Genomic DNA, 26,975 nt, shown 5'->3' with positions numbered 1-26,975 from the left:
TCGCTCTCTTACGTGTCCTTTAACTAATTTCTACAATTACTTATTGAGTCTAATTTACTTATAATTACTTATTGAGTAACTAGCAGCGTTCACCCCGCTTCGCTGCGGTCACCCCGGAACGCAATAAACTTTGTTACTTAGATAATTTTTACTTTTTCGCTTTCAAGTGATATGATAAAAACCATAGAAGATTGCAGTAAATGTTAACATTATATCGCCTGTCATTTATGTTAACCCGCCCCGCTTCGCTGCGGTCACCCCGGAACGCAATAAACTTTGTTACTTAGATAATTTTTACTTTTTCGCTTTCAAGTGATTGCAGTAAATGTTAACATTATAGCGCCTGTCATTTATGTTAACCCGCCGAGTGACACGGTCATGCGGGTTGCATATAAATACGTTTATTTTTACCTATGATGAACTAACAAAGGATTTGTACGTTATGGACACTTGAATGGTCAATTATCTCAAGACACTGGTAATTAAAAATTAAAGTGATATGATAAAAACCATCTAGGGTCCAAATCCTAATAACCCCCCAAAAATGAAAGAAATTGGTTCAGCCGTATTAGCGTGATGAGGGAACAAAGGATTTGTACGTTCTCTTTCATATATATAGATTATACATATGTTACAGATGTCTTATCTCTTTCTCTTTTCTCTACATCATGTCTTGAGATGAGTGTTTTGACAATAGGTTACAGACACGATTTTACAAAATAATTCGATCTGTGATATCAGTGATACATATTGTGGTGTTTAACTTAACATATAAAGCAATAAATAGAAAAACTGAGAATACGAATCTTTTCGTGCACTGATGCTTCAAATCTTTGTCTTTACTCCCTATACCTATGTTAATTCCCTAGTCAAAATAAAAACTCTTCAAAATTAATAAAACATTCTTATACAACCATCCCTTCCTTGGAGTACTGCGCGGTCACATACCCGTCACTGCGATGTAAAGGCACTTATGGCGACGAGGATACAAATGATTGCGACAATTTGTGCTTGAATAGGACATGTTGGTGGGGGGCTACCATTTAGACAGCCCCCACTTTGTTTTCGTTCTGACGGCGCCTCTAATTGTGTACAAACGAAAGTTTCGCCTGCACATTTGTGTACAAACGATTGAGACCATTTCCGATTGAGTCTGATAAGGGGGGCGGGCTGTCTAAATGGACGTTTTCTTTTCACCTCTACCGTAATTAAATTCTTCCTCGAGAAAATCTGTAATCAACACTGTCAGTAGCTACGTCGTCGACTAATATACATTAACAAGTACAGCTTTATTTTCGTATATTTTCCAACAGTTAACCAATTTAAAACTATCGCAAACAAGAATATGTATTCAACTTCTTAAATACTTCGCTCGCAGGAACCCGTTCAGCGCGTGCAACAAGCAAAAAAAAAAAAACATGTTTGGCGTCTCACAAATGAAAAAGGGGAAAAAAGAAAAGCAAAAGCAGCACGGCAGTGCCTTATCGCAGTCAGAGCTGACAACATAGTTTCTGTCGTCCCTAACGCCAATAGACCTACTATCGGTGTACAAGAGTTATACAGTGACAATATACGTTGTACCACAGTAGCATTACAGGCGGAATGTGCACGAACTACAAATGAATATGTTCCCTTACAAGCATCAGTCACTGTTGCACCCTCTTTACATTCTACACATCATTTTTTCTCCCACTTTTTGATCTTGATAAGCAGAAGTACCAGGCTTTCCGAGTTCACAACCATAAACTGTTTGTGTATAGAGTACGTTTTCAGTTCTTCGAATGACTGTGCGCGCGAAGAACAGGGATGATGATCGGGCTACCGAATACGACACTCAGAAACACCCGGTTGCAACTTTAAATGTAAAATAGAAATATAGAGCCTTGACAATGCCGTGGGGATATATATATATATATTTGGGTGTATCGAAAAAAAAACTTTTTTCGAAATCCGGTTACGGCTAGTGTGGATTTTTGGCCAAATGGCATCAATAAAACGTATAAAAAATCTCAACTTGATCAGACAACTCCTTCTGCTGCCGAGTAGAGCCCAAATATTAGAAAAATCAACAAAAGATTCACTTTTCAACTGATTTTCCAAAAAATAATTTTAAATATTTCCTATATTTTTCGGTCTTTTAAATTATTGAAATAACATTGAAAAGGAGAAATAAATGGAGGAAATAATAGGAGGAAAACAAATTTATTACGGTTATTTCTGTACACCATAAGCATAAAAACCTAGTTAATTATTTGTAAAAATGCACTGATTTTCTGGCGTATCGTACAATTAAATTTTAATATAAAATTATTGAAGTCTCTTGAATAACGAAGAAAACACTTTAGTGCTAAATTCTAAGAGCAGTAATAGTATAAATAATTTGCTCCCAATGCCGTATGCATATGCTTATCACACTAGATCACCTGCCGCCCACCTCTCCCCGAACGCCTGTTCTCTTGTACTTGCCCAGCTGAAAGGATCTGTCTTATCAGTCGCCAGTAATCAACCAGCTGTGTCGCAAGTGATTGTCGCTGCTTGAGTTATTTATTAGTGCTGTAGGAAATTTTAACTAAATAATTTGTTTTCGTGTGAAGTGCAGTATGTAGAAATGAGAACAGTGTTTCAGTTGTGTTAAGTACTTTTTATTAGGAAGAGAGTGACAGATACGCTGACGTTATGGCATCGACAAGTTTGTTACGGTCTGACGTTAGGAATAGCATTATTGGGGCACCCAAGGAATTGGGTAGAACACAGCTACCAACCGTTGAAATGTATTGAGACAATACCTATGGAAGCGAGAAGAAAAAATGAGAATTTCGGGATCCCGGAAAGATCCTACAACAAAGGATTTATCTTCTATCGTCGCCAGGAAGATTGTAGAAAATTGAGATTACGCCTCAATCTTCTGGTTCTCTGATCTAGAAGAAAAGGCGCCTCTAGCACTGGCACTTTTCTTCCTTTTTCTCAGTTGCAGGCAAGAGGATCGGAACATTTACAAAAGGCTATATCAAATGAAATATTTTTAGCAGACTGTTGAAAATCAGCAATTCGTTTCGCAGAAGTTTGGAAACCGGACTTTGCTGAGTTTTGCAAGTCACGGACAATATTATGGTACTTCAATATCATTGCAACAATCATTCTGACACTGAAAATTGCTACGCCGCTGATTGAGGCGTAATCTCAATTTTCTACAGTCTTCCTGGCGACGATAGAAGATAAATCCTTTGTTGAAGGCTCTTTCCGGGATCCCGAAATTCTCCTTTTTCTTCTCGCTCACGTAGGTATTGTCTCAATACATTTCAACGGTTGGTAGCTGTGTTCTACCCAATTCCTTGGATGTCCCAATAATGCTATTCCTAACCTCAGACCGTAATAAACTTGTCGATACCATAACGTCAGCGTATCTGTCACTCTCTTCCTAATAAAAAGTACTTAACACAACTGAAACACTGTTCTCATTTCTACATACTGCACTTCACACGAAAACAAATTATTTAGTTAAAATTTCCTACAGCACTAATAAATAACTCAAGCAGCGACAATCACGTTCGACACAGCTGGTTGACTACTGGCGGCTGATAAGACAGATCCTTTCAGCTGGGCAAGTACAAGAGAACAGGCGTTCGGGGAGGGGTGGGCGGCAGGTGATCTAGTGTGATAAGCATATGCATACGGCATTGAAAGCAAATTATTTATACTATTACTGCTCTTAGAATTTAGCACTAAAGTGTTTTCTTCGTTATTCAAGAGACTTCAATAATTTTATATTAAAATTTAATTGTACGATACGCCAGAAAGTCAGTGCATTTTTACAAAAAATTAACTAGGTTTTTATGCTTATGGTGTACAGAAATAACCGTAATAAATTTGTTTTATATATTTATTTCTCCTTTCCAATGCTATTTCAATACTTTGAAAGACCGGAAAATATAGGAAATATTAAAAAAATAATTTTTGGAAAATCAGTTGAAAAGTGAATCTTTTGTTGATTTTTCTAATATTTGGGCTCTACTCGGCAGCAGAAGGAGTTGTCTGATCAAGTTGAGATTTTTTATACGTTTTATTGATGCCATTTGGCCAAAAATCCGCACTAGCCGTAACCGGATTTCGAAAAAAAGTTTTTTTCGATACACCCAAATATATATATATATATATATATATATATATATATATATATATATATATATATATATATAATGTTTCAAAACCATACCGACAAGTGATTCCTGACACCAATATAAAACAAAAAGTTTAGACGAACTTAGGTAATCAAAAGTTTTCTTTTGGAGTTAAAGGCTTCCAAAAACATGAAAAACTGTAATTTAAAGGTCCATATCTCCATAACTAAGGGATCTCCTGTGGGCAGGTCAGGACTTCACTTAGGAACTAGTATGTAACCTATCCACTTATCGAAGTTTCACAATCCTGAGGTACTTCGGCAACAATTTTTATAGAAGTAGAAAAAATGAAATGAAATCTTTAAGTTTACGTCCCACGCTTATGCCGGTAAGGCTAAAGGAGACGGTGATGATGAGAGATGAATGAAATTGTGGAATGAAGAAAGTGGAGGAAACGGGAGAACCCCGAGAAAACCCACGCACACGGTGTTTGTCCACCACAAAGTTCACTTGATGGGAGCAGGGTTTGAACCCGAGATCCCTAGCACCAGAGGTGAACGCTCTACCACTGAGCCACCGCAGCCCCATACCTAATGATTCTGAAACATGTGTTTTTGAATAGCGCACATATTAGATTTTAAGTGAAGTTTTGACACGACTACGATAGGTTCCATACTTTTGAAGCTATGGACGTTTAAATTTCATTTTTCTCTGTTTTCGGCAACCTATAACTCCGAAAGGAAGTACTCCCAAATATCCGTGTTGTTTTGAAATACTCTCTCTCTCTCTCTATCTCTGTATATATATATATATATATATATATATATATGCGGGGTGTTAATGAACTATACCGAAATAAGAGAAAAAGTTCATATGGACCTATGGCGAAAAATGCATAGTTTCAGAGCTAGGGCTTTCCAAAATCGTGAGAAAGCAAATTTAAACAGGCCCTATTTCGAATTCCAGAAACTATGGATGGTGGTTCTTGTATGCGTGAAGGAAGCCACGCGTAAACAATTCAAAACTGCATATTTCGTCGATTTTCAATAGGTGTGCAAAGTATTCCCCATAGGGAGTAACTCTCATATATGCTCTCAATAGAGTATTCAGTTATACTCTGATTTCAAGGAGGTTCCAAAGTAGACAGAAGGTAAGCCTTGATAACAATCAGCATGCAATGTTTCGGAGGGAAGTCTTAAGTGTTAGGAACCGGCAGCCACTTTTCTTGTGTGTGTTCGGAATAATATATGATGCGATGTATTTCGTCCCAGTATATTTCACATTTTCTTCATTTATAAGTGTGAAAGACAACATCGTAGCATACGTTTTCCGAGTACTAGAAACCGTGTTGCTGACGATCCTTAACACTTCCGACATATCTCCGAGCATATCTCAAAATTCGGTTGATGGCATGTATTGGAATTTACCCTGTGTCGAATACTCTGTAAACCTATTAAACGTTAAAGCAATATTCATTTTTGAATTGCATATGCGTGATAAGGACCACCATCCACAGTTTCTGGAATTCGAAATAGGGCCTATTCAAATTTGGCTCTTTCGTGACTTTGGACAGCCCTTGCTCTGAACCTGTGCACTTTTCCCCACAGGTCCATATGAACTTATCTTATTTTGATGTAAGGAATCACCTCTTACAGTTTGTCGGTATAGTTTATTAACACCTTGTGTATATATATATAGTATATATAGTTTATTACCAACAGTAATCCACGAATTCGCTGAACGAAAAATATATATGTTAAGTTCACATAATTTTTAAAATCTATATGTCTACTTAAGGTATGTCTACTTAAGTGCCTAAGTGCCTTTCCATGCACTTGCTTGTCTCTTAGATACCGGGTGAAAACAATTGCTTCGTATATAAATATACACTGTGTTTCGAATCTCACTATAAATATTAGCTGTCCTTTCATATAACCTCGGTACTGAACAAGGGCGTTAAACTTAAACGAATGCAATCTAGTCTTATATTAAATTATGATAGTAACGTTGTATTTATTCTATTTGTGCTATTTGACAATGAAACTGAAATTTCTACTATTACAACTCACTTTATGCGTCAATATTAAGTGAAACACTGATTACAATAAAATGGTGAGTAAATAAATTGGCAGATATCGCAAGAACCAAGAGAGAAAATACGTACACGGAGTTTGTCTACTACAAAATCTACTAAGCTCGAGCTGGTATGAAGCAGAGACCATAGGCACCACAGGTAAGAGTTTTAACACTAAGTCATTGCAGCCTATTTGACTTTCTGAATAAAATTGAGGGAACTATTGAATCATGTGAAATTTCTAAATTATTTTTTGATAAAATAACACTTCATAATTTCAAGTTTGTTTAACGTTGTTTTTCAGTTAAAATTCCTTCCTCTATATTTTTCTTATAAACCAATCATGTATACTCCTTTCTTTTGCTATAACGTCTAAGCTTCAATTCATGTATCCAATTATGGCATATGTTAAAATGTAAGCTGATTTTATGAAACATCCGTTCTCTGCAAAGTGAAATGAACCATAATTCTGTGAGATCAGAAAACCCAAACATATATATTCCGTATTGCATCAAATCAAATTGTAGGAGAGTTGTAGGAGAGTGTATATTGTAGGAGAGTTATCATGAGGTTTAATTTTGTTATAACGGGAGGGTCAATTAATGTCTTATTAGTGGTCAAATTTATCTATTATTCTTCCTTGATCATATCCGCAAACGGTAATCATGATTGAGCACTCTCAAGTCGATTGTGATAAATCGAGTAAGCGTGACAAACGTTATCTACCAAAATTATATATATATATTATTTTACTAAGGTAATTTCAAATGTCTTTTCCCTATCTTATCTTTCAATATACTGCACCTACTGAGAGTGATCAGGAAACCCTAGAAAAGAACATAGTACATTGTATGAAAAGCAAATAAATGTTACCATTTTATGTTGGAAAATGTTATGACTACGTATTTGTGCACACATGCAACTTCTACACGTATTTATCCCGCTTCCGTTGACATATTGAATCCAAAGGCTATTGAGATATTTCTCATTGTTTGAGAAAGGTATCTAGTATCCAAGTTTCATAAAAATCGGATAAATTTTACGAGAGTTATTTTGAAACATCCGAAGAACGGAACAGTTAGGGAGAAAGACAAACGCCAATCGTGTCGAATGGAAGGAGTTTGTTTGAATTATAATTGAAGTACATCATAGAATCAAAAATTTTATAAATGTTCATTATTCTTCTTGTTTCAGTTTTAACGAAGTATGAGGAAACAAACAGAACGTGTATTCCTGGCACATTTTGGTATGAATTTTGCAACACTTGTTATTGTGATAAACCTTCAGTGAAAAGATGCACAGTGAAAAACTGCTTCGACAGCTCATCATCAAGCCTGATAAATGCGTGTAAGTTTTATTTATACAGCTTCTTTCTAATGTAATAAAACTAATGTAATTAAGCTTCGTAAACATTTCAATTCATGTCATATAATTTGCACGCTACTGTGCTGTCCACGCTTAACCTAAATCTAATTGCAGAATATTGTGATTTTTTCGGGTTTTCTTATAACTTCCATTTCTACGTTTGATCAGTGTTTTCAATATTGTTCACTTGCAGTTTTCTTATTTCGAGCAGAAGGAATGACTTTGAGAAGTTAAATTAAGTCTCTAGCTTCATTTTTACATAGTAATTAATCTCACATGGTATTTAGTTATTAAGAACCAAGCATATTATTATTATTACTATGTTTATAAAACCATAAATTATATCTGCTTTGGTTTTATTTATACTAGAATCATGAACAATCAACAGTGATAATAACATAAATTAAGAACGAAGTGTAAAAACGCCATGCACTATGTTTCCAAGTTAAGAAAATTAATTGCAGTGATAAGTGACACTGCGTTAAAAAAATAAGTATGTAAAGTAATTTACAAGCGACTGTTTAGAATTTAGGAATTTGAAACGAAACTCAAACCAAAGTGAATGACGTTTAAAACAGAATAACGTTAATGGGTAAACGAGATCGCAAATTTCGTATATATTCAAAGTATAAATACTGCGAAAGTTAAAAAGTCCAGACGAAGGTACTGGTAAAATGAAACTCTTCCCTACAAATGAAAGTAGTCGGAACATTTACGTAGTATAAGTGTTTTACTAGATGGCGCTATCTACGAATCTGTAGCTCTAGAATATATTATGGATATAAATTTAAAAATTTCCACCCTTTCCTCAGGACGCCATTGATTTTAGCTACATATTATATTTGAGCTTATGTGTCTACCAAAGTGGGATTGTAAAACTTAGAGTGACGTTATAATGATATCGCCTTTCTGAATGAGAAAATAATACAAACGTCGCAGATGATAAAACACACTGAAAACAATAGTCACTTAAAACGAAATATATACCCAATGCCCCTGGGGAGATCTTTCTTGCTGAAATAAATGACTCGAAATGTGTAGCTTACAGTCATGTACTGGATATTGATGATCCATCCAAGAATTTGAACCAAACTATTTCCAGGATGTCGATTTGTAAATACTTAAAATGGCAGCACTTTGCCCTGAACTTCATGCTACCTAGACATTTTAGGCCTTACGCAAAGTCGTTCTCACACGTGATTAGTGCCATGCTAAAGATTTCGACAAACATATGTTTTCTGCAGTAGTGAGATATTTAATATGATTGATCCATTCATTTAATAGAAGGTCGATTGGATTTAGCTTCTTACTTAAGTAATCTGGCATCATAATGGCGACGTAGAAATTTTGAATCTCCCGGTTAGTGTGCTTCCAAACAGAACAAAATTTACAACTGGATGAACAACTCTTCGTGCATATGAAGGACAGACATGGCGAATTTTCAAACACGGCTGCCTAAATCTACTGTCAAGCGTTATAAATTGCAGTGTATCATAAAATATTTCAACTCTTGCTCCACCAAGGGATTGATATGGTATTAGTTCAATTTTTCTTCATCCCCACTTAACTATAATCAATTCACAAAAGCAAAATATACATTAGGGTGGTCCTTATATACAAGAAACTTTTTGTTGTTAAATTATTCCGAGTCTTACCCCCTAAATATGTTCTCTCTTATGAAAAACGTAAGTAAACAAAATTTTAACTTCTTTACACAATTTTAAACCGTGCCGCATTGACCCTGAAATTGAAAAGTCCTTCTGAGCACTGGACACTTTTGTAGAATCCTGTTATTTATAACCTAATTAACAGAAAAACACCGCTTAAAACACTTGTTCCCTCCATTTATTCACGTTAAAATGTTAGCATTAGCCCAGAAGCAGGGAATAAAACAAAGCAAATAATAGGTAAGCGAATCCCGAAATTTCGAAAAAATTGACGATAGATGTCAGCCACATTGCATGTAGTATAGATTGTTCAGGTACCAATCTTGATACGACTGAAACTGTGATTGTATGCCGAACATAAAAAGGCTGTATACCCTAATGTTGCTTATGAGTATCACCGGTGATACTCACTGTATATTAGTTATTCCGAAATGACTCATGGCAGCAAAGTGGTTGTTCTTCTTTTAGTAATAGAAGGGTTTTCTTATAATTTTGTGTTAGTGGTACAAGGTTTAATTGTGTAAAATAAACGTTTACATTACATATAATTGGGCCGCTGAGTTAGTGATCTTTTATACAATATTGAAATGGCCACCAAGGAGCCAACAGCAGGACCAAGCACAAGCACGCGGAGTACGCGGACAAATACGGAGGTTTGGCTAATCGGAAAACCAATTAGCTCGTTTGGTGGTAGGAAACTTTCTTCCAAAGGCGATGTTTTTCGACGTTTGTTTTTTCTAATTCGAAAAGACGGCCATATACTGAGAGACACCTACACCTATGTGGTCAACGAGGTGCTGAAATTCTGGGAGATGGCTCGAATACTCACCATGGCATCATATAACATAATCCCGAAGGTTCAGAAGGACTATGAGAAGTGTAGAACTCTTCAGAAAAGCAAATCCCGACGATCGACATCACAGATAAAAATGGAAACAGATTTTAAAGTGAATTTGGAAAATCTCTTTGATATTGCACGTGCAAATGCCTTACAAATGATTAGAATTCAAGAGGATAGAGAGTTTCTGTTGGCCCAGAGAGAGGAAGGAAGGAGATTGTACATGGCGGCAATTGACAAGAAGTTGGCTGACCAGGAAGACCGAAAGAAAGAAAGAGAAGAAAAGTATCAACAATTCAGAGAAAGGAAACAGAAAGAGGAAGATAGTAGTAAGGGCCTGAACGCCTTAGCTGAACTAGATTCCTCCAGTAGCAGTACTGACCACGACGATGAGGAGAAAGGAACAGCGCTTTTTGAACCGAAAAGAAAGAAACGAGGAACGAAATCCATTGTCACACCGGCTTTGTCAGCTGCCTTGGACCGTACGAAAGTGAGTGATCGCGATGCTGTCCATATTCTGTCTGTTGCTGCTTCCAGCCCTGGCCAAGACGTCGACGAACTGGCACTTAATCGAAGCACAACACGAAGGAAGAGGATGCAAACTCGCAAGACAACAGCTGACGTTATGAAAGAATCTTTCTCCCCAGATATCCACCTCATTGTACACTTTGATGGAAAGATCTTACCAGCTGTAAGAGGCAACGATAAATTGACCACATTGCAGTGCTTGTGTCTGGGGGAGAAGTAAACAAGTTACTCGGTGCTCTTAGTATTCCTTCCGTTACAGATTTTGGCTTAGCTATTCCAAATGCAGTGATGGGATGCTTGAAAGAGTGGTGTTTAATTGACAAAGTGCGAGGATTGTGCTTCGATACAACCGTCAGCAATACTGAAAAAAAGAGCGGAGCTTGCACTCTAATAGAAAATAACTTAAGAAGGGAGTTACTCCATCTAGCATGCAGACACCACATCATGGAGATAATCGCAGGTGCGGTCTTCATCGAATGTCATAACTACTCATCAGGCCCCAACATCGCAATCTTCCAATGTTTCCAGCAGGTATGGAAGAATATAAATTATGAAGCTTATCTACCGATCGAGAAACAAGTTAATAAGAAGGAACTCATAATTGATTTTTGCCAGAATCAGCTCATCAACACCCAACCTAGTGACGACTACCGGGAGATGCTTGAACTGGCAATAATATACCTGGGAGGTACTCCTCATAGAGGGATATGGTTCTATAAGCCGGGAGCACTCCACCAGGCAAGGTGGATGCCGAGAGTCATATACGCTATCAAAATTTGTCTTTTCCGCTCTCAGTTCTCTATGAATAAGAGAGAGCTCACGGCTATGCAGAGATTCGCTTTGCTTTCTGCCAGAGTGTACATTCGCGCATGGTTCCAGGCCCCTCTTGCTGCAGCTGCTCCTTCCAATGATATCTCGCTTTTGAAGCAACTTATTTCATATGAGGATAAGCTTATTTCTATAGCAGCGGTCACAGCCTACTCCCGTCACATGTGGTACTGAAGTGAATTAGTGGTCTCTCTCGCGTTCTTTGATCCGAGTATAACTGTCTTGTTGAACAGACAGATGGTTGAAGCATTATCTGAGAATAAGAGGTCAGGGGATGTGATGAAGAGGATCAACGTTGAACCAGAATTACAAAACTTAGGCGAAAAGACGGTCGCTAACTTAGTTACAAAAGCATCTCGTCGCTTTTTCGAAATTTTGGAGATTCCGATTTTCTTGCATTCGACCCGGAAGAATGGGAAACCAGACCTAACTATAATGCTGGTAGGAAGTTCGTACAAAATCTAAAAATTTTGAACGACTTCGCGGAACGGGGAGTTGCGTTGATGCAGGAGTTCAACTGCATACTTACAAAGGATGAAGAGCAAAAACAATACATGCTGCAAGCTGTGGAAGAACACCGGCGCAAGTTTCCGGACGCGAAGAAACCTCGACGGGATAAGGTGGGTCAATAATAAACATTGAACAATGCAGTAATTACACATTACACAATATTGCATTTTCTTTTAGCTTCAAATAAATACCACAGTAAGAATATTTTCCATTTTATTGTAGACAGCGCGTTTCGTCTTATTTTACCAATGAGTAATATTGGACAGTAATGATAAATTTCAAGGTTTGTGCGGCACGGTTTAAAATTTTCCAACCATTCTTAAATTTTGCATGTAGAAAGTTTTCATCACAGAAAATAAAATGATGAGGTAAGAGTTTAACATTTCACAAATTATTTTTTAAGGACCACCCTAATATACATCTTCATTCAGTTTAAGTAGACTGAACCTTTGGCTTATACTTTCGAAGTATTTTGGCTCATACTGTACTATGTAACCAGTGAATAACCATACAACAGAATTACGAAATATGGAAGAAGAATATATATGCTCCTAATTCCGAAGCCAATAAGATTAGTAGTGCTGACAACAATTTTCAGAAAGTATTTAATTGGACAATGGAAACAATGAAAAAGCAATTCAAGGAAAGAATCGTCCTCTTATTCACGACAAAAAAAAAAAAAAAACAATATCCTCCTGTCTCCTATGTCACTAAGGTAACTTCCAGCCCCTTAGTACGAGATAGGAAATTGAATTTAAAAATCACCTCAATCATTACCAACTGTAAATAACCTGCTGAACAACAGAATGTCTGCTCCAACCAGTTAACACAAGAACGTCAGAAAAATACGACATTCAATGAGTATTAAGTCGAATGATAATTCTGAATTAACGGAAAGGAAAATTTACACAAACTTTCAATTACCATATATAGAAAATAATTGTTTTTGAACATATTAATTTGAAAGCTACGAAATATAATGTTGTATGATTTTCATACTGGAAATTCTCCAAACTTTATCGAAATAAATATTTTTAGAATATTTAATTACGAAATACCCAACATATTCATACATAAAATAAAAGAAATATTCAAACTTGAAGAAGAAATATCAGACTAATTTTATATTTACTATCGAAAATGTATTATGACGGAAAATATAAAAATCATTGTTAACTTCTTAATTTTATATTTCTATATAAATATATATACAATTCGTTATATTGACACATTACACCGGAAGTACTAGTATATATAGGATCTCGCAAAATTTGGTACATCAATGAAATGCAAATATAAGAAGTTGCATACAAGAAACTCCAGTTGTTAAGATGGATTTTTATCACAAGAACACCACTCTTGGCAAATAATGCAAATTAACTTCAAGTAATATGTCATAATCTGTCTGTGAAGATTAATTAACTTCATAATCTCTGTACAAATTAACTTCATAATCTGCTTAAAGTCACAATGCAGACACTAATTCTGAAGTAACACTATCCACATCAAATGCCAGTTTTAATTCACGCTGATATTGTTGGTTGACATATGCAATTGCGTTCTATATAAATAAGGAAACAAGATTTTAAGTTGTACAAGTTTAAAACAACATTTATAGTTACCTAACTTATTTTTTCTTTCTTCTGCTTTTTTCAGTATTAATGATGCTAAAAACCGGGATTGGGGTATGCTGTAGGCCTGGAGAAACGTGGGGTTCATGTGTTTGTGAAGTTGGTTGCGTGATCAAGTGCACCGGAGGAAACACTACAACTTTGGAAAATTACAGATCACGTAAGTAACTCGAAAACTAGCGAAATTAAATTGATTTTACTAGATTTTAAATACTATAGTTTCATAAAACTTCCTTTCTTGCCATTTTATACATTTCTTTGCGATCTGACTTTCCCGATAAACGTCGTCTTTTGTCTTTGTAAAGACGAAGGCAGTAACTTAAGTGCCAAATTGGGAGGATTGAGTACTACGCTGAAATTTAGAGCTATGTCGGTTGTAGTTTACTATCTGATACGTCACCTTTATAGAACTAGTCTAAATGTAATAACCAGACAAGCAATGTTTTGTGAAAAGGCAGCAGCCCTGCAGTAGACAAGTTAGCGAGAATCATAGTGAGTAGTATGCCAACATCGAATTTGCCCAAAGTATGGCCACAGTAATTTTAATAGCTAAGACTCAAGTAATTTTAATAGTACGGACCAAGGCACCAGGACACCACCACTCCATTTTCTCTAGTTTGCTGACAGCAGAAAGAGTAAGTATGTATGTACAATGACCTTTCGCGGGTCATAATGTAGTTCCGAAGTTAAAATATCCACCCATTCGCATATCCGGAAGGAGTACTTTTGGAACGGACTACTGGACAGAAATAAATATAGACTTCGATGAGAAGGAATGGAAAGTGGAAAATAGGAGACATAAAATGTTTTATTCAGATAATGAAAAGAATGGTCATGAGAGAATGGAGATGATTCCTACCAAGCACCTTAATGAGAAAATTGTGAAAATAAACTTGCTGGTGACAGAGTTATGATGTTAAAATTCAAATGAAGAACAAGCTTTTATTGGTGATACAGATATACCAATCATTTCGCATATAATTGAAAAACTAGAGAAAATTATGGGAAAATTGAAGAGATTATAGGCAGAAAGAAGACAGGTGCACTTGTAATTCTAATCAAAAATTTCAATGCAGTTGTGAGAAAGGAACAGAAAAATAATATCGTAGGAAAATACGGTGTATGGTCTAGGTGACATAAATTGAATCGATAAGTTCGAAAGCCAGTCATCTTCACATTTTTACTAAATTGAGGTTATTGCACTTTCTAACACAACGACACACATTTAGGCTGAAAACTAGGCATACCCCTCCACTGGTTACAGAAAATATTGTACATTGAAAATTCCATTTACTTTGAAAACATGTCATATCCTCGAGATGCCTTGTTCTCGAACTAAACTTGGAAATTTGCCACCAGATGGCACCACATTTTAGAGAATCGAAATCCACAGTCGTGAGATTTTAAATGTGTCTGTGTTTTGATGTTATAGATCAATTTCTACCACTATATGGGCATTCATTCATCCCTGTGAGGGTAATTTTGGGTTTGTGAAGAGAATAATCCGAAGGGAAGACTAAATATTTCCTCAACAATATGCCACACTGATAGAATCATCTACCACATCACAGAAGTTTACTGTAAAGAAGGTGAGAACAAATATGATACTTGTTTTGAACAGCTGGTGGCCGGAGTATTATAACAAACTGTATCATCAACAAACACAAATGAAAAAATAAGAAATGAGAAACAATTATTTCAGGTGCTTAATTACAGCAGTTTTAGTTATAAAAGCTCGACTCATGGTGAAGTTGAAATATCTCACTTTCATTGGTGGTTTATGTACATTCAGGTTTGCTCTGTTTAAAAACAAGATCCCTGAAAATATCTTCATTACCAGTAAAGGAAGCGTATTCTGGAAAAGTATAAATAACCAGAAGACAATGCTAGACACTAACAAAGTCCTCATATTCATCCCAAGTGAGTTCTTGCCTTTCTATGAAGAAATTTGTTTGTGGTCCACCACAGATTGCCATGATCCAGAAGGGAATTTTTAAATCTACAATCTTAATTTGTTACCTGTTCTAACCATGATCCAAAAGGCTGTCTGAACTTATCGACTTAGTGTAGTTTTTCGTTAACTGTTAATGCTGTTACAGTGACAGACATAACTATATCCATGTGAAGTGTGACATATATAATATATTTATTTGAAGCTGTAAGTGAAGAATGAATTATATATTTTCCTGTTTCTTAATGGAACAAAATTGTTATTATCACATCAAAGTGATGGGATATTATGTAAACAACCATACTCTAAGGTCAAGAAATGAGAACAGTCCCATTTGCCAGATGCGAGTTGACTAATTTAGTTTTTCGTCTCTCCTGTAAAGTTAGTTTCGATGGAGATTGCGCTGGTTTTCGAACTCAATGATACAATTGAGGAAAAGAAAGATTGATTGATTTCTGTGAATAGAGCTCACTAACTATTAAAAATGCTTCGGTCAACTAAACCAGAAAAATATGAACATGAAAATACACGATCGAAAATATGAATCAAACTGTTATGGTTCTGGATAGGTATCGGAATTGTTTGAAGAACACGAATACCCTTCCTAGGTCCTTTGTTTTCTCTTGTGATAAGACTGTGTTGGCCGAAGTGGATATTCAGCTGAGAAATGAACCCAAAGAAAGGTACGCAACTAGAAGATAAATACTAAAAAGTAGAAAAACGAGGAAGTAAGAAATATTTTCATTGAAGTCTTTGAAGAAAAATATTGAATCAAGTGAAGGATAAGTCAAGTATTACTAGAAAGTGATAACATATTTAACTCTGCATACAGTAGGCAGATGAAGAAGTAGGATACCACGAACACACAATGTCTAAGAAACCATGATTTATGGGATAGATGGTACAGAAAATGACGGAAATGAGGAGTAGAAAATGGAATACAAAAAGGAGGAAAGATGTACAAGAAATTAAAGAACGAGTTACGAAAGGTACAGACAAAGAAAGGGAAGAATATTACAAATGAAAATTTGTGAGAAGTTTATAGAAGAAGGAAAAAAGATGCATTTTTCATTTATTGGTCTAGAACGTTTTTCAACACATGAGCTGGAAAGTGTTAATGGAAGCTCTAAAGGAAGTTGGATTGGAATGGAAAGATCGAAGACTCATAAGAAACTTGTATATTAATCAAAAAGTAAGTGTTGAAATAAGGAAGGAAATAGCAGAGTTGAATGCAATTGGAAGGGGAGTTTAACAGAGATGTTTCCTTCCGCCAACATTATTTAAATATATATCTAGAAGCAACAGTGAAATATAACCTACATAATGAAGATGGTATTGCGGTAGGAGGTAGAATGATTAGGTTATGCGGTTTGCAGATGATATGACCTTTATGGGGAATCTGAATATCACATCAATAAATTATTCGAAAAATTGATGAAGGACTGTGAAGAAAATGGGGTGAAAATACTGTAAATAATACAAAGGCAAAAACCATGGTGATTGGAGCTAAGTGATTTATATAAGTAGCATGGCAGAAAATAAAAGAGGTGAATAGTTTTTGACATATAGGTAAAATTATTACTAAAGGAATGAAGTGTGATCGGGAAATAGAAGCAACAACATGAATGGCGAAAGAAGCCTTTAGGTTGAAACGACGTCTGCATTATCTGTGGGTCCTTGAATAAAGGATTAAGAAATTGACACATAAAGTGCTTCGTGTAAAGTATTTCACTGTATGCTTGAGAAACATAGACATTACACAAAAGCTATGGAAAAGACTAGAAGGTTTCGAAATGTGAGTATGGAAAAGAGAGGACTGACAACTAATAACAAAATATTAAAATGATGCGACAGAAATGCCCTATTTTACACGTACTCGTAATTGAACGGAGGAAGAGAGACTGACGGGACATTGGCTGATAAGGAACTCTTGATGAGGACATGCTAGAAGGTTCGGGGCCAGAAAAGAAAGAAAGAGGAGACGGAGGCTATAGTTGATGGACTGTAACAAAACAGTGAAATCCGTGGAGACTGGAAGCTTCTCAGCTGCCTTGAACTGCCAATAGTGCCAGAATATCTATGATGGTTATGAGTACTGCGATAACAATTGACGAGTGTATTTTCAAAAGATGCTAAATCCAAACATTTCCGATTTTGAATTGAATATGGAAGAGTATAACATGCAATATTTTACATTAAATTTTGTAGTTTTATTTGTTTTGTTTTTTTGACAAACATTATTTTCAGTAGAAAATTCTTTCGAAATGTCACTTGCCGTAGTGTTTCAGCGTAAAATGATATAGTTATTTGCCCTTTCTAAAGAATTCTACCAAACGGATTTAGCATGTTTAGAAACAAACTCCTTAATTGAAGACTTCGGGGCAAAAACGCATCAAGTCCAAAAAGTGAAAGCATAAAGGAGATAGCATCACAAAGGTTTCTCTTCATCCGATTTTCTTCAAACTTGGCGCCTACATACTAGACCGAAAACAAATCGACATATATATTTTTGGTTTCTTTCGGAAAAAAGCTTAAGGGGATAAAGGACCCCTTTCAAAAATGGGACCCCTCTATTAAAGCGGCCACTTTAAATAAACGAAATTATGCCGATTCAAAGATGACTTCCAAGTTGGAAATATAGGTTTTGCTGATTTTGCGAGAAAAGGGTTGCATTTGAAACGCCCCCTTGAAAGTGACAAAGGACTGAGCACAATCCTTACGGAAATTGAATTTCGTTGAAATTGCTTGAAACCTTGATATGTTGTAAATATGGTGATCCTAATAAAAGGTCGCTATGGGCACAACCACAAATCACTGATCATTTCGCCAGAAAATGGTCACTTTTTGAAAACAGAAGAAGATAATAACATTCTGGATTTCAGTAAAAATAACTGAAATCGTGATATCTATTAGATATTGTGATCCTGAGAAAATGTATTAATGGGCATAACCACCAATAACTGATCGTTTGGCCACTACGGGGCCACCTTTTTGAAAGCAGACGAAAATAGTGATATTCTGAATTTCGATGAAAATGACTGACACTTTGATATGCTGCAGATATTTTGATCCTGAGAAAAAAGACTCAATAAGCACAACCACAAATCACTGACCGTTTGGCTACTACAGGACCACATTTTTGAAAACAGCAGAAGGTAGAGTATTCTGGATTTCGGTGAAATTTCTTGAAACCGTGATATGTTATACATATTGTAATATTGAAAAAAAAACTCTAACAGGCTCTGCCACCAATCAATGTCCAGTTGGCCGCTCCAAGGCCACATTTTAAAAAAGGAACAGAAGGTAATAGTATTCTGGATTTCGATGAAATTGTTTGAAACCGTGATATGTTGTAGATATTGTGATCTTGAGTAAGAGTCTCAATAAGCACAATCAACAATGACTGACCGTTTGGCCACTACAAGGCCACATTTATGAAAACAGCAGATGGTAAGTTTATTCTGGATTTCGATGTTATTGCTTGAAACTGTCATATGTCGTATTTATTGTGATCCTGAGAAAAAAATCTCAATGGACACAACGACAAATCATTGACCATTTGGCAACTACAGGGCCACATTTTTTTAAAACAGCAGGAGGTACGTATACTCTGGAATTTTGGTAGAATTGTATAAAAGCCTCAAACGTCGTATCCCGCAACCCGAAAGGAGGAAGAAGTGTGTCGCGTTCAGCATCATTTGAGCATAGACAAAATTCAGATGTTCATCTTGTGGAACAAAGAAAACTTTCGAAACGCCTAAACAATTTTTCTCAGGATCAAGACATCCACAACATCTCACAGCAGTTTCATTCATATACAAAGAAATGAAAAATATCGTTATACACCGCTGTTTTAAAAAATCTGGACATGTAGTGGCCTACCGGTCATAATTCGGTGGTTTTGTACATTAAGACTTTTTTTCATGATGAGAATATCTTCATCATATCTTAGTTTTACTCAATTTTACCAAAATCCAGAACATCATTATCCTTGGCTAAACAGCCGAGTAGGAAGTAGCCCTATAGTTACCAAACGATTAGTGATTTGTTGTTGAGTCCATTGGGACTTTTTCTCAGGATGATATCTACAACATATCACGGTTTCTGGCATTTTGTCCGAAATCAAAAATAGTACTATCTCCGGCACGTTTGCTTCCAAAAAAATGCCTCGTACTGGCCAAAGTGTCAATGTGTGGTAGTTGTGCCCATTAAGACTTGTCCTCAGGGTCACTATATCTACAATATATCACGGTTTTAGTCATTTTTACCGAAATTCAGAATGTCGTTATCTTTGGCTGTTTTCAAAAAGTGGCCCTGTAGTAGCCAAACGGTCAGTGATTTGTAGCTGGGAGCAGTGAGACTTTTTTTTAGAAACACAATATCCACAACATATCACGGTTTCAAGAAATTCCACCGAAATCCAGAATAAAGTTACCTTTTGTTTCCAAAAAAAAACGACACTGTAGTGGCCAAACGGTCAGTGATTGGTAGTTGTGCCTATTAACACTTTTTCTAAGGATATCAATATCTACAACATGTCACAGTTTCAGTCATTTTCATCGAAATACAGAATATCACTAGGTTCGGCTGTTTTCAAAAAAGTGGCTATGTAGTGGCGTAACGATCACTGATTGGTGGTTATGCCCATTAAGACTTTTTCTCAGGATCACAATATCTACAACATATCCCACTTTTAGTCACTTTTACTGAAATCCAGATTGTCATTACCTTAGACTGTTTTCAAAAAGTTGATACTGTAGTTTCCAAACGGACAGTGGTTTGTGGTTGTGCCCACTGAGACTTTTACTTAGGAACACCATATCTACATCATCTATTTCAAGCAATTGCATTTCGAAGGGGCCATTGTCCCTATAACTCTTCTCGCAGTATCGATAAAAAACATATTTCCTACTTTGAAGTCATATTTGCACCGGTAGAGTTTTGTTTCTTTATAGTGGCCGTTTTAAATAATGAAACCTATTTTCCGAAGGAAACAAACATATGTGTCGATTTATTTTCGGTCTGGTATATAGGTGCCTAGTTTGAAGAAAATCAGATGAGAAACCCTTGTGAAAATATCTCCTTTACATTTTTACTTTTTGGACTTGACGGGATTTTGCCCCAAAGTCTTCAATTCTGATTTATAAGTATTCTTTTTTATACTTATGTAAAATTAAAAAAATACTTCAATGTCTCAGATTTTTATCTTGAATGAAAAAAACGCAACCTTATATTTATATTGAAAGTATCTCTATTTCCAGAAATTCAATTTGGAAGAATATTGGTTCATTCACAATAATCGATCTACTTCGATTTCATTAACCTATAATGTTTACACATCTACGAATGAGAACAAAGTTACTAAAAATACTAAGCCATCAATTACTATAGCCACGAAAGAATGAAGTCTAGTTTTGATGATTTAGCCATATGTCATCTTCGAAATCTCTAATGAATATACTTTCAGAGCTTTGAAGATTCGTAATCAAAATGTTGATAGTGGCTTTCATAATCTAAGCAACACTGTTAAGTTGTCCATATACTTTAGCGTGTGGCATAAATTTCTTTTTCCCAACTCTTTAGTAACTACGTTTAACTTCTTTATGTTCTGAACTCCCTAAATACTGTTTTACGAAATCACTAGTTCAAGTGGAATACCTCTGCCCTCTAAACTTAATATTTTCTTACTTATGTTAAGGTATTAGGACTATACAAGGAAACGTGGGTTGTTGTGAACCTGGAACAAGTTGGATAGAGGGATGTAATATATGTATTTGCCAAGAAGGCTGTACCAAAATGTGCAGTGACCGAATGTGCCCCGAGGGTATTCCCGTCTATATTCACAAATCAAGTAAGTGAAAATATAGTTATTATAGTTTTACGATCTCGTTAATGAAAAATGAGTTGAGATTAAGCATCACATATCATACCTTATTCAATACAATTTAGCCGTTACTAAGCAACTCTAGGATGAATATGAAAGATAAACATAGCAATGAATTATGATTCTTTTAATGCCGTCGATTATGCACCGTGGTAAATAGAAATAGTAGGTGATTATGATCTTTAGCGATGTAATGGAATGAAGAAAGTGTGAAGAAAGGGAGAATCCTAAGAAAATCACGCATGTATTTTCTCTACAAGAAAGTTCACTGTCGCGAGTTGGGATGGAACTACGAAGCCAACGCTTTCTCATTGAACCATCACTCCGACAAGCATGGTAAATATTCAGCACTTCGAAAAGGATTCCAGGGTGCAAACATCCATCTGTATAGCATAAGATTGTTTATGAATGCGATTGAGATTGGGGCTCATCTGGGACCAAGAATATTCATGTTCCTGTGCGGTGACAATGATACACCAGCAAGTTCCTATAACGTTCAACGGTAACAGATTTCGCCACATGTACCAGGAATACCATTTCATTTCACGTGAACAGTCTCCATATGGGGGTACAACTATCACAAGACTGAACTGTACCCTGTTGGCAAAAGGTTCCATTCCTGATGTAGTCGATCATGGAATCTTACCCGGGCACCTATGTGTATATCTCGACTCATCTGTCTATGAGAAGATTGTTTTGGGTGATATGGTTGTTCACACGTTGGTGTTGTTCATAATTCAATTGATGAGTCATTTGCTGCACTGTGACCTCTCTATCCACTCATACGATCTGAGCTGGACGACCATGTGCCCTATCATGAATACGTTCTACATTACGACCTTTGGCCTTACGGCTGTGATTTGCCTAAATCCAACACGTACTCACGGAACGCTCTTGACATGTTTTATCATGGTGGAAAATTTTCGGGCAGTTACAAACTTTGTGCACTCCTGCAAAATATAATGGCGCGCGTGATTTCTCGAAGTACTTAAAATATAAATTTCATAATAACTCATTTGAATGGAAGTAATAGGAAAAAGTAACCAAATTTCCGAACATTACTCAAAGTTCGATATTTGAAATATTCAGCAAACTACCTTATGCGTGGGTTTCCTTGGGGTTCTCCCGTTTCCTCCCACTTTCTTCATTTCACCATTTCATTCATTACTCATCATCACCGTCTCCTTAACCTAACCGGCATAACTGTGGGACGTAAAACTCAAAGATTTCATTTCATTTCCCTGAAATATTCAGCTCCCCTTTGTTACTTAATTCAGTGTTAATTTTAGAGCAAAGGAGTGCCTTTGAAACTGCAGATCACTTTGTTGTAGTTTAAAAAGCACAAAAGATCATAAAAGAAAATGTTGTTAAACAATTCCTTGCTAATAAATAAAACTCAAGGAAATTTTACAGTTGTTTCGATAGCAATGCGTGTTGACTAGTATCTTTGTGGTGCAAGCCAATTCTTTTAAATCTGTTTTATATCATACTGAACGATTTTGTGATTTCTAACTTTTCTGCTATTCTTACCTTGGAGTTTTATTATTTGTAAAATTACACATTGGTAATAAAGTAGATACATCAATTTAGCACATAGAATTTTTCATTTCCCACTCCCACAACCTTTTATTATAATACTGTTGTTAAATACAGACATAACACAGAGAATCACTCTAATAGTGGACCAGAGAGCAATGCCATGTTCTCTAGGTATTTTTCTGGTTAAAATAGGTGTCCCAAGGCGTAGACAGCAAAGGGAAGGATACCACAGATGTTTAAGCAAGCTAAGTTGTTATGGGTAGAAGTTCTCAATGATGCATACAAGAACATAGAGGAGTTAGAGGTGAGACACTGCTCCATGTAAGCCCAAGTGGGCAAGATACATCATAGTTCTATGTAAACTGAGAGGCTTGTGTTAGGTTCGATCTTACAGAGCTTCAGGTAAGCAAAGACAGAAAATGATCTGCCAAAACTCATGCCGATAAAGGTTTTTTTAGCCTTCTTCTATTCCCTCTTCATGTATATCGATGGTGTTATTGTTACTCTTCTGTCAAGTCTACTATGAATGATGTGACCCCTATCGTTTGCTTGCTTGTAATTATGGTAGTAAGAGAACATGTGTTTTGTTTACAAATGAGAATCACGTGATCTTGTTTACAAACATGTACCATGTGCAGAACATAGCAATATTAATTATGGGAGATGATTGACAACTTTCCAACCTAACCGTAAATAAATAGTCACAGACACGTCAAAACATTTTCTATATTTCCTGTTGTAATTCCTTTTTAGTATATAGTAGTTTTGTCAATATGAAAATCCTAACCTCTAGTTCTCAAAAAATTAGTTATAAGCCGTATTAACTTCTCATTCCTAAAACATAGCTTATTATTATTATTATTATTATTATTATTATTATTATTATTATTATTATTATTATTATTATTATTATTATTAAAGACAGGGAACAGAAAAAAGTATTTCAGGCCATTACATTTTGCGACGGAATTTTTTGCATAGTTTCCTATTAGACACTATGGCCGTTCTGTTTCTTCCTGCATCAGAATGTATTTGGACAGCTCTCTAAAGAGGACCCATATTTTTCTCAATTAAACACCTTAAGTCTTTGCAATAGAATATTCTGATCACCGTAACACATTTTAAAAAGAGTCTACCAAAAGAATACCAACTGACTTTTATAAAAGCAATAAGCAATGCTTTACCCTAAACGGCGACGCATGAACCATTTTAGGGATGGAGATAAGGCTTTGAAACATATTTTCTATCTGGTTCAGAGTGGTATATTTGAGTCATATTGTAGACTACGTATTTACTACAATATACTTATATCCTCTTAATAAAGATAAATCATGTGCTCACAACGAGTAATCGCTCAAGATTCCTTCCAGAAAGTTTTGTCTGCTGGTGAAATAAAAAATAGTTGAGAGAAACTGCATTCAGCATTCGAAAATTTGAGAATCCGTTTGGCCTTATTTCTGTAATGCTCACACACTGATCTATGTGCTCAGCACTTTATCATAGTGTATTTTAACCTCACATATTAGATGCCAATAGTTTCCTTCATACATCAAAAACCCTCGATTCTGCAATACAAAGGTACTCTCCATAGCAGATTTTTTAAAACTCCATGTTTCTTAGTCATGACTACTAGCAGGGCTATTCTGTACTTTGCAGAGTCTCGGACAAAAGTAAATTGTAACGGCAATGATGTAAATACGAAGTTCTTATTCATTATGAAAAAAATGTGAAAATGTGCACTATCCATATTAATTATAGAATATTCCAGTAAATATTTAAAACATGGATAAGAATATAAAGGTTACAAAGTTTTGTCGCTTTTTCACCCATCAATTTGAACATCGATATGTCAGCTAAGATGTACGTATAAGATCAAAAATAGTTCCCATCGGCATCGATGACCTGCCAACGATATGGAAGGCCATGGAATCCATCGCCGTAGAACTTGGTAGACCGAGAAGCGAAGATGATATGAAGTGCATTTTGCAGATCTACTAGGGATTTTAACTGGTGTCCTCGAAGGTGATTGTCTAAGGAATGGAGCATGTGATAATTGTACTGTGCAATGTTTGGCGGATTCAATAGTTTCCCATCCAAGGCGTAAAATTGTGTCCTGGGTCATCCTAGCCACGTGGGGCTTAGCGTTGTTCTGTAACAGGTAAACCCGTTTGGGATTCAGAAGTTTTGGCTCCAGAGTTGAGTATTTCTTGAACACGGCTCAACTGCTAACAGTACACAGTTGCACTTATGCTCTGACCAGCTGGTATCAGTCCTCGATTCACGATGTCACGAGCAACCCACCAAAAACACAGTATGACCTTCTTCTGGTGCAATGCTGCTTTCGGGTATTTTGGAACCGCTTCATGGGATGTTAACGAATGATGATGGCACTGTGAAGCTTCATACAGGAGCACATGTCTCATCACATATCAACACCCTGTCCAGAAAGGACTCCTTCCTCAGACGAGACAGCAAAGAAACACAACTGTCTGGTCGCGTTGCCTTCTGGATCGGAGTGAAATTTTCTGGGATCCATCGTCCCAACTTCCAGTGTTTCCGAAGTTGATGGAAGTGCTGCCAAATAGTTCCGCGATTCACCCTAAATTGTGGTTCAAGTTTCTCACACGTCTGGCAAATTTTTGCCTCAATTGCTGCCGAAAGATCTTTATTTTGTACATGCGTTGGTCTTCCAGCACATGGTGCTTCTTCGAGTGTTTCCTCGCCGTTCTTAAACTTGTCCAGCCACTGTCCGATAGTCACGACACCCTCGATAAAGTACTGGAATATCTTCAGGCCAGCAGCGGCGTTTGATTTCAGTTTGAACTCGTACAGCATATACGCCCTTATGACTCTCTGTGGAGGTCCCATGTTCACTCTGTCATTACGCAAGTGCACGATGCTACTGAACTGCCACAACCAGGTAGTGTGTTTCGTATACCCACACCAACAATTGTCCTTCACTTCATCTCCATTCGCATTCAACTCAAGGAGTGAGGACCAATTGAACAGCGATTTACTCACTGAAATTACAAGGCAAGAATTGATTACAGGGTTTCAACTTGAAACCCATCCCGCTCAATGGAATCTGTCTATTATTGATAGTATGATCCTCTGGGTCATTTCAGTAGGGATAGCTGCGATGTCCTGAATGATGCGGTGCTTTAGGTCGTCCAAGTTCCTAGGGTTGCTATCATACACACGATACTTCACCATGCCCCATAACAAAAAAAAAAAAATCACATGGTGTCAGTTCGGGGAAACATGCTGGTCATGGCAGAGACCACCTCTACCAATCCAATATTTACCGAAAGGTAATTCCAACCTCTGACTGTATGGGTAAGGGCGTCGTCTTGCTGAAATTACCCTCGCTGGAGAATGGCAAGTTTCGCATTCTCCTCCATGAAGTGCTAAGCATGGTAAGGTAATTCTCTCTCCTGACGTTCTCTTCTTCAAAACCTAAGGGTCGAATCACTCTAAATTTACTCACTGCACACCAATGTTCACCTTGAAGGAATCCTGCATGTGCTCGCAAACTCCCTACGGATGCTCCGTCATCCAGATGACATAGATGTCTTTCTGCCACAACACCGCTCAGATGGAATGTTGCTTCATCAGAAAACATGAACAGAATATTCGGCCGCATGCACTCCATTTCCAAGATAATTTTTGCAGCATTCACACGTGCTTGCCTGTTCGCGTTCGTGAGATGTTGCACAATCTGCAAGTGGTAATGCATCATTCCTGAGTCACGGTGTAAAATTCTAAGCACTGACCCTTAATAAATATTAATCTCTGCGCGAGTACTTGGTTGGGCTGGCTACCATTGCTCCCTCAAAGAAGTTGAAATTGTCTTCAGTTGGGACATATCACTTTCTATGAACGTTTCCCTTTCAATCGTCTTGAACGGGACCCGTCCTTAGAAGTTTTTCGTATATCTTTTCAATTGTCAGTCGCAAAAGTGCACTACCACCTGCAATTCCCTCTTTCTTGCATTAGTAGGCAACGCAAAAACACTGAAGTTGGGGTGCTTGAGAATTAGAAA

The 26,975-nt window shown here is 36.5% G+C and overlaps 1 protein-coding gene across 2 annotated transcripts in view; it reads left to right on the top strand.

The window, feature by feature from the left end:
* The window catches only part of LOC145662661 (uncharacterized), a 120,966-nt gene that overhangs the window by 42,556 nt on the left and 51,435 nt on the right, over nt 1–26,975 (top strand). For both annotated transcript variants that reach the window (XM_081728460.1, XM_081728459.1), the window contains exons 3-5: nt 7,387–7,539; nt 13,585–13,719; nt 21,209–21,361. In XM_081728460.1, coding sequence (XP_081584586.1) covers nt 7,387–7,539; nt 13,585–13,719; nt 21,209–21,361 — 441 coding nt within the window. The remainder of the gene's footprint in view (nt 1–7,386; nt 7,540–13,584; nt 13,720–21,208; nt 21,362–26,975) is intronic.

This window comes from Thermobia domestica, chromosome 10 (genome assembly GCF_964235325.1).
Source record: "Thermobia domestica chromosome 10, izTheDome1.hap1.1, whole genome shotgun sequence".
NCBI lineage: Eukaryota > Metazoa > Arthropoda > Insecta > Zygentoma > Lepismatidae > Thermobia > Thermobia domestica.
The sequence above is the reverse complement of the archived record's forward strand: the minus strand, read 5'-3'. Positions and strand labels throughout refer to the sequence as shown.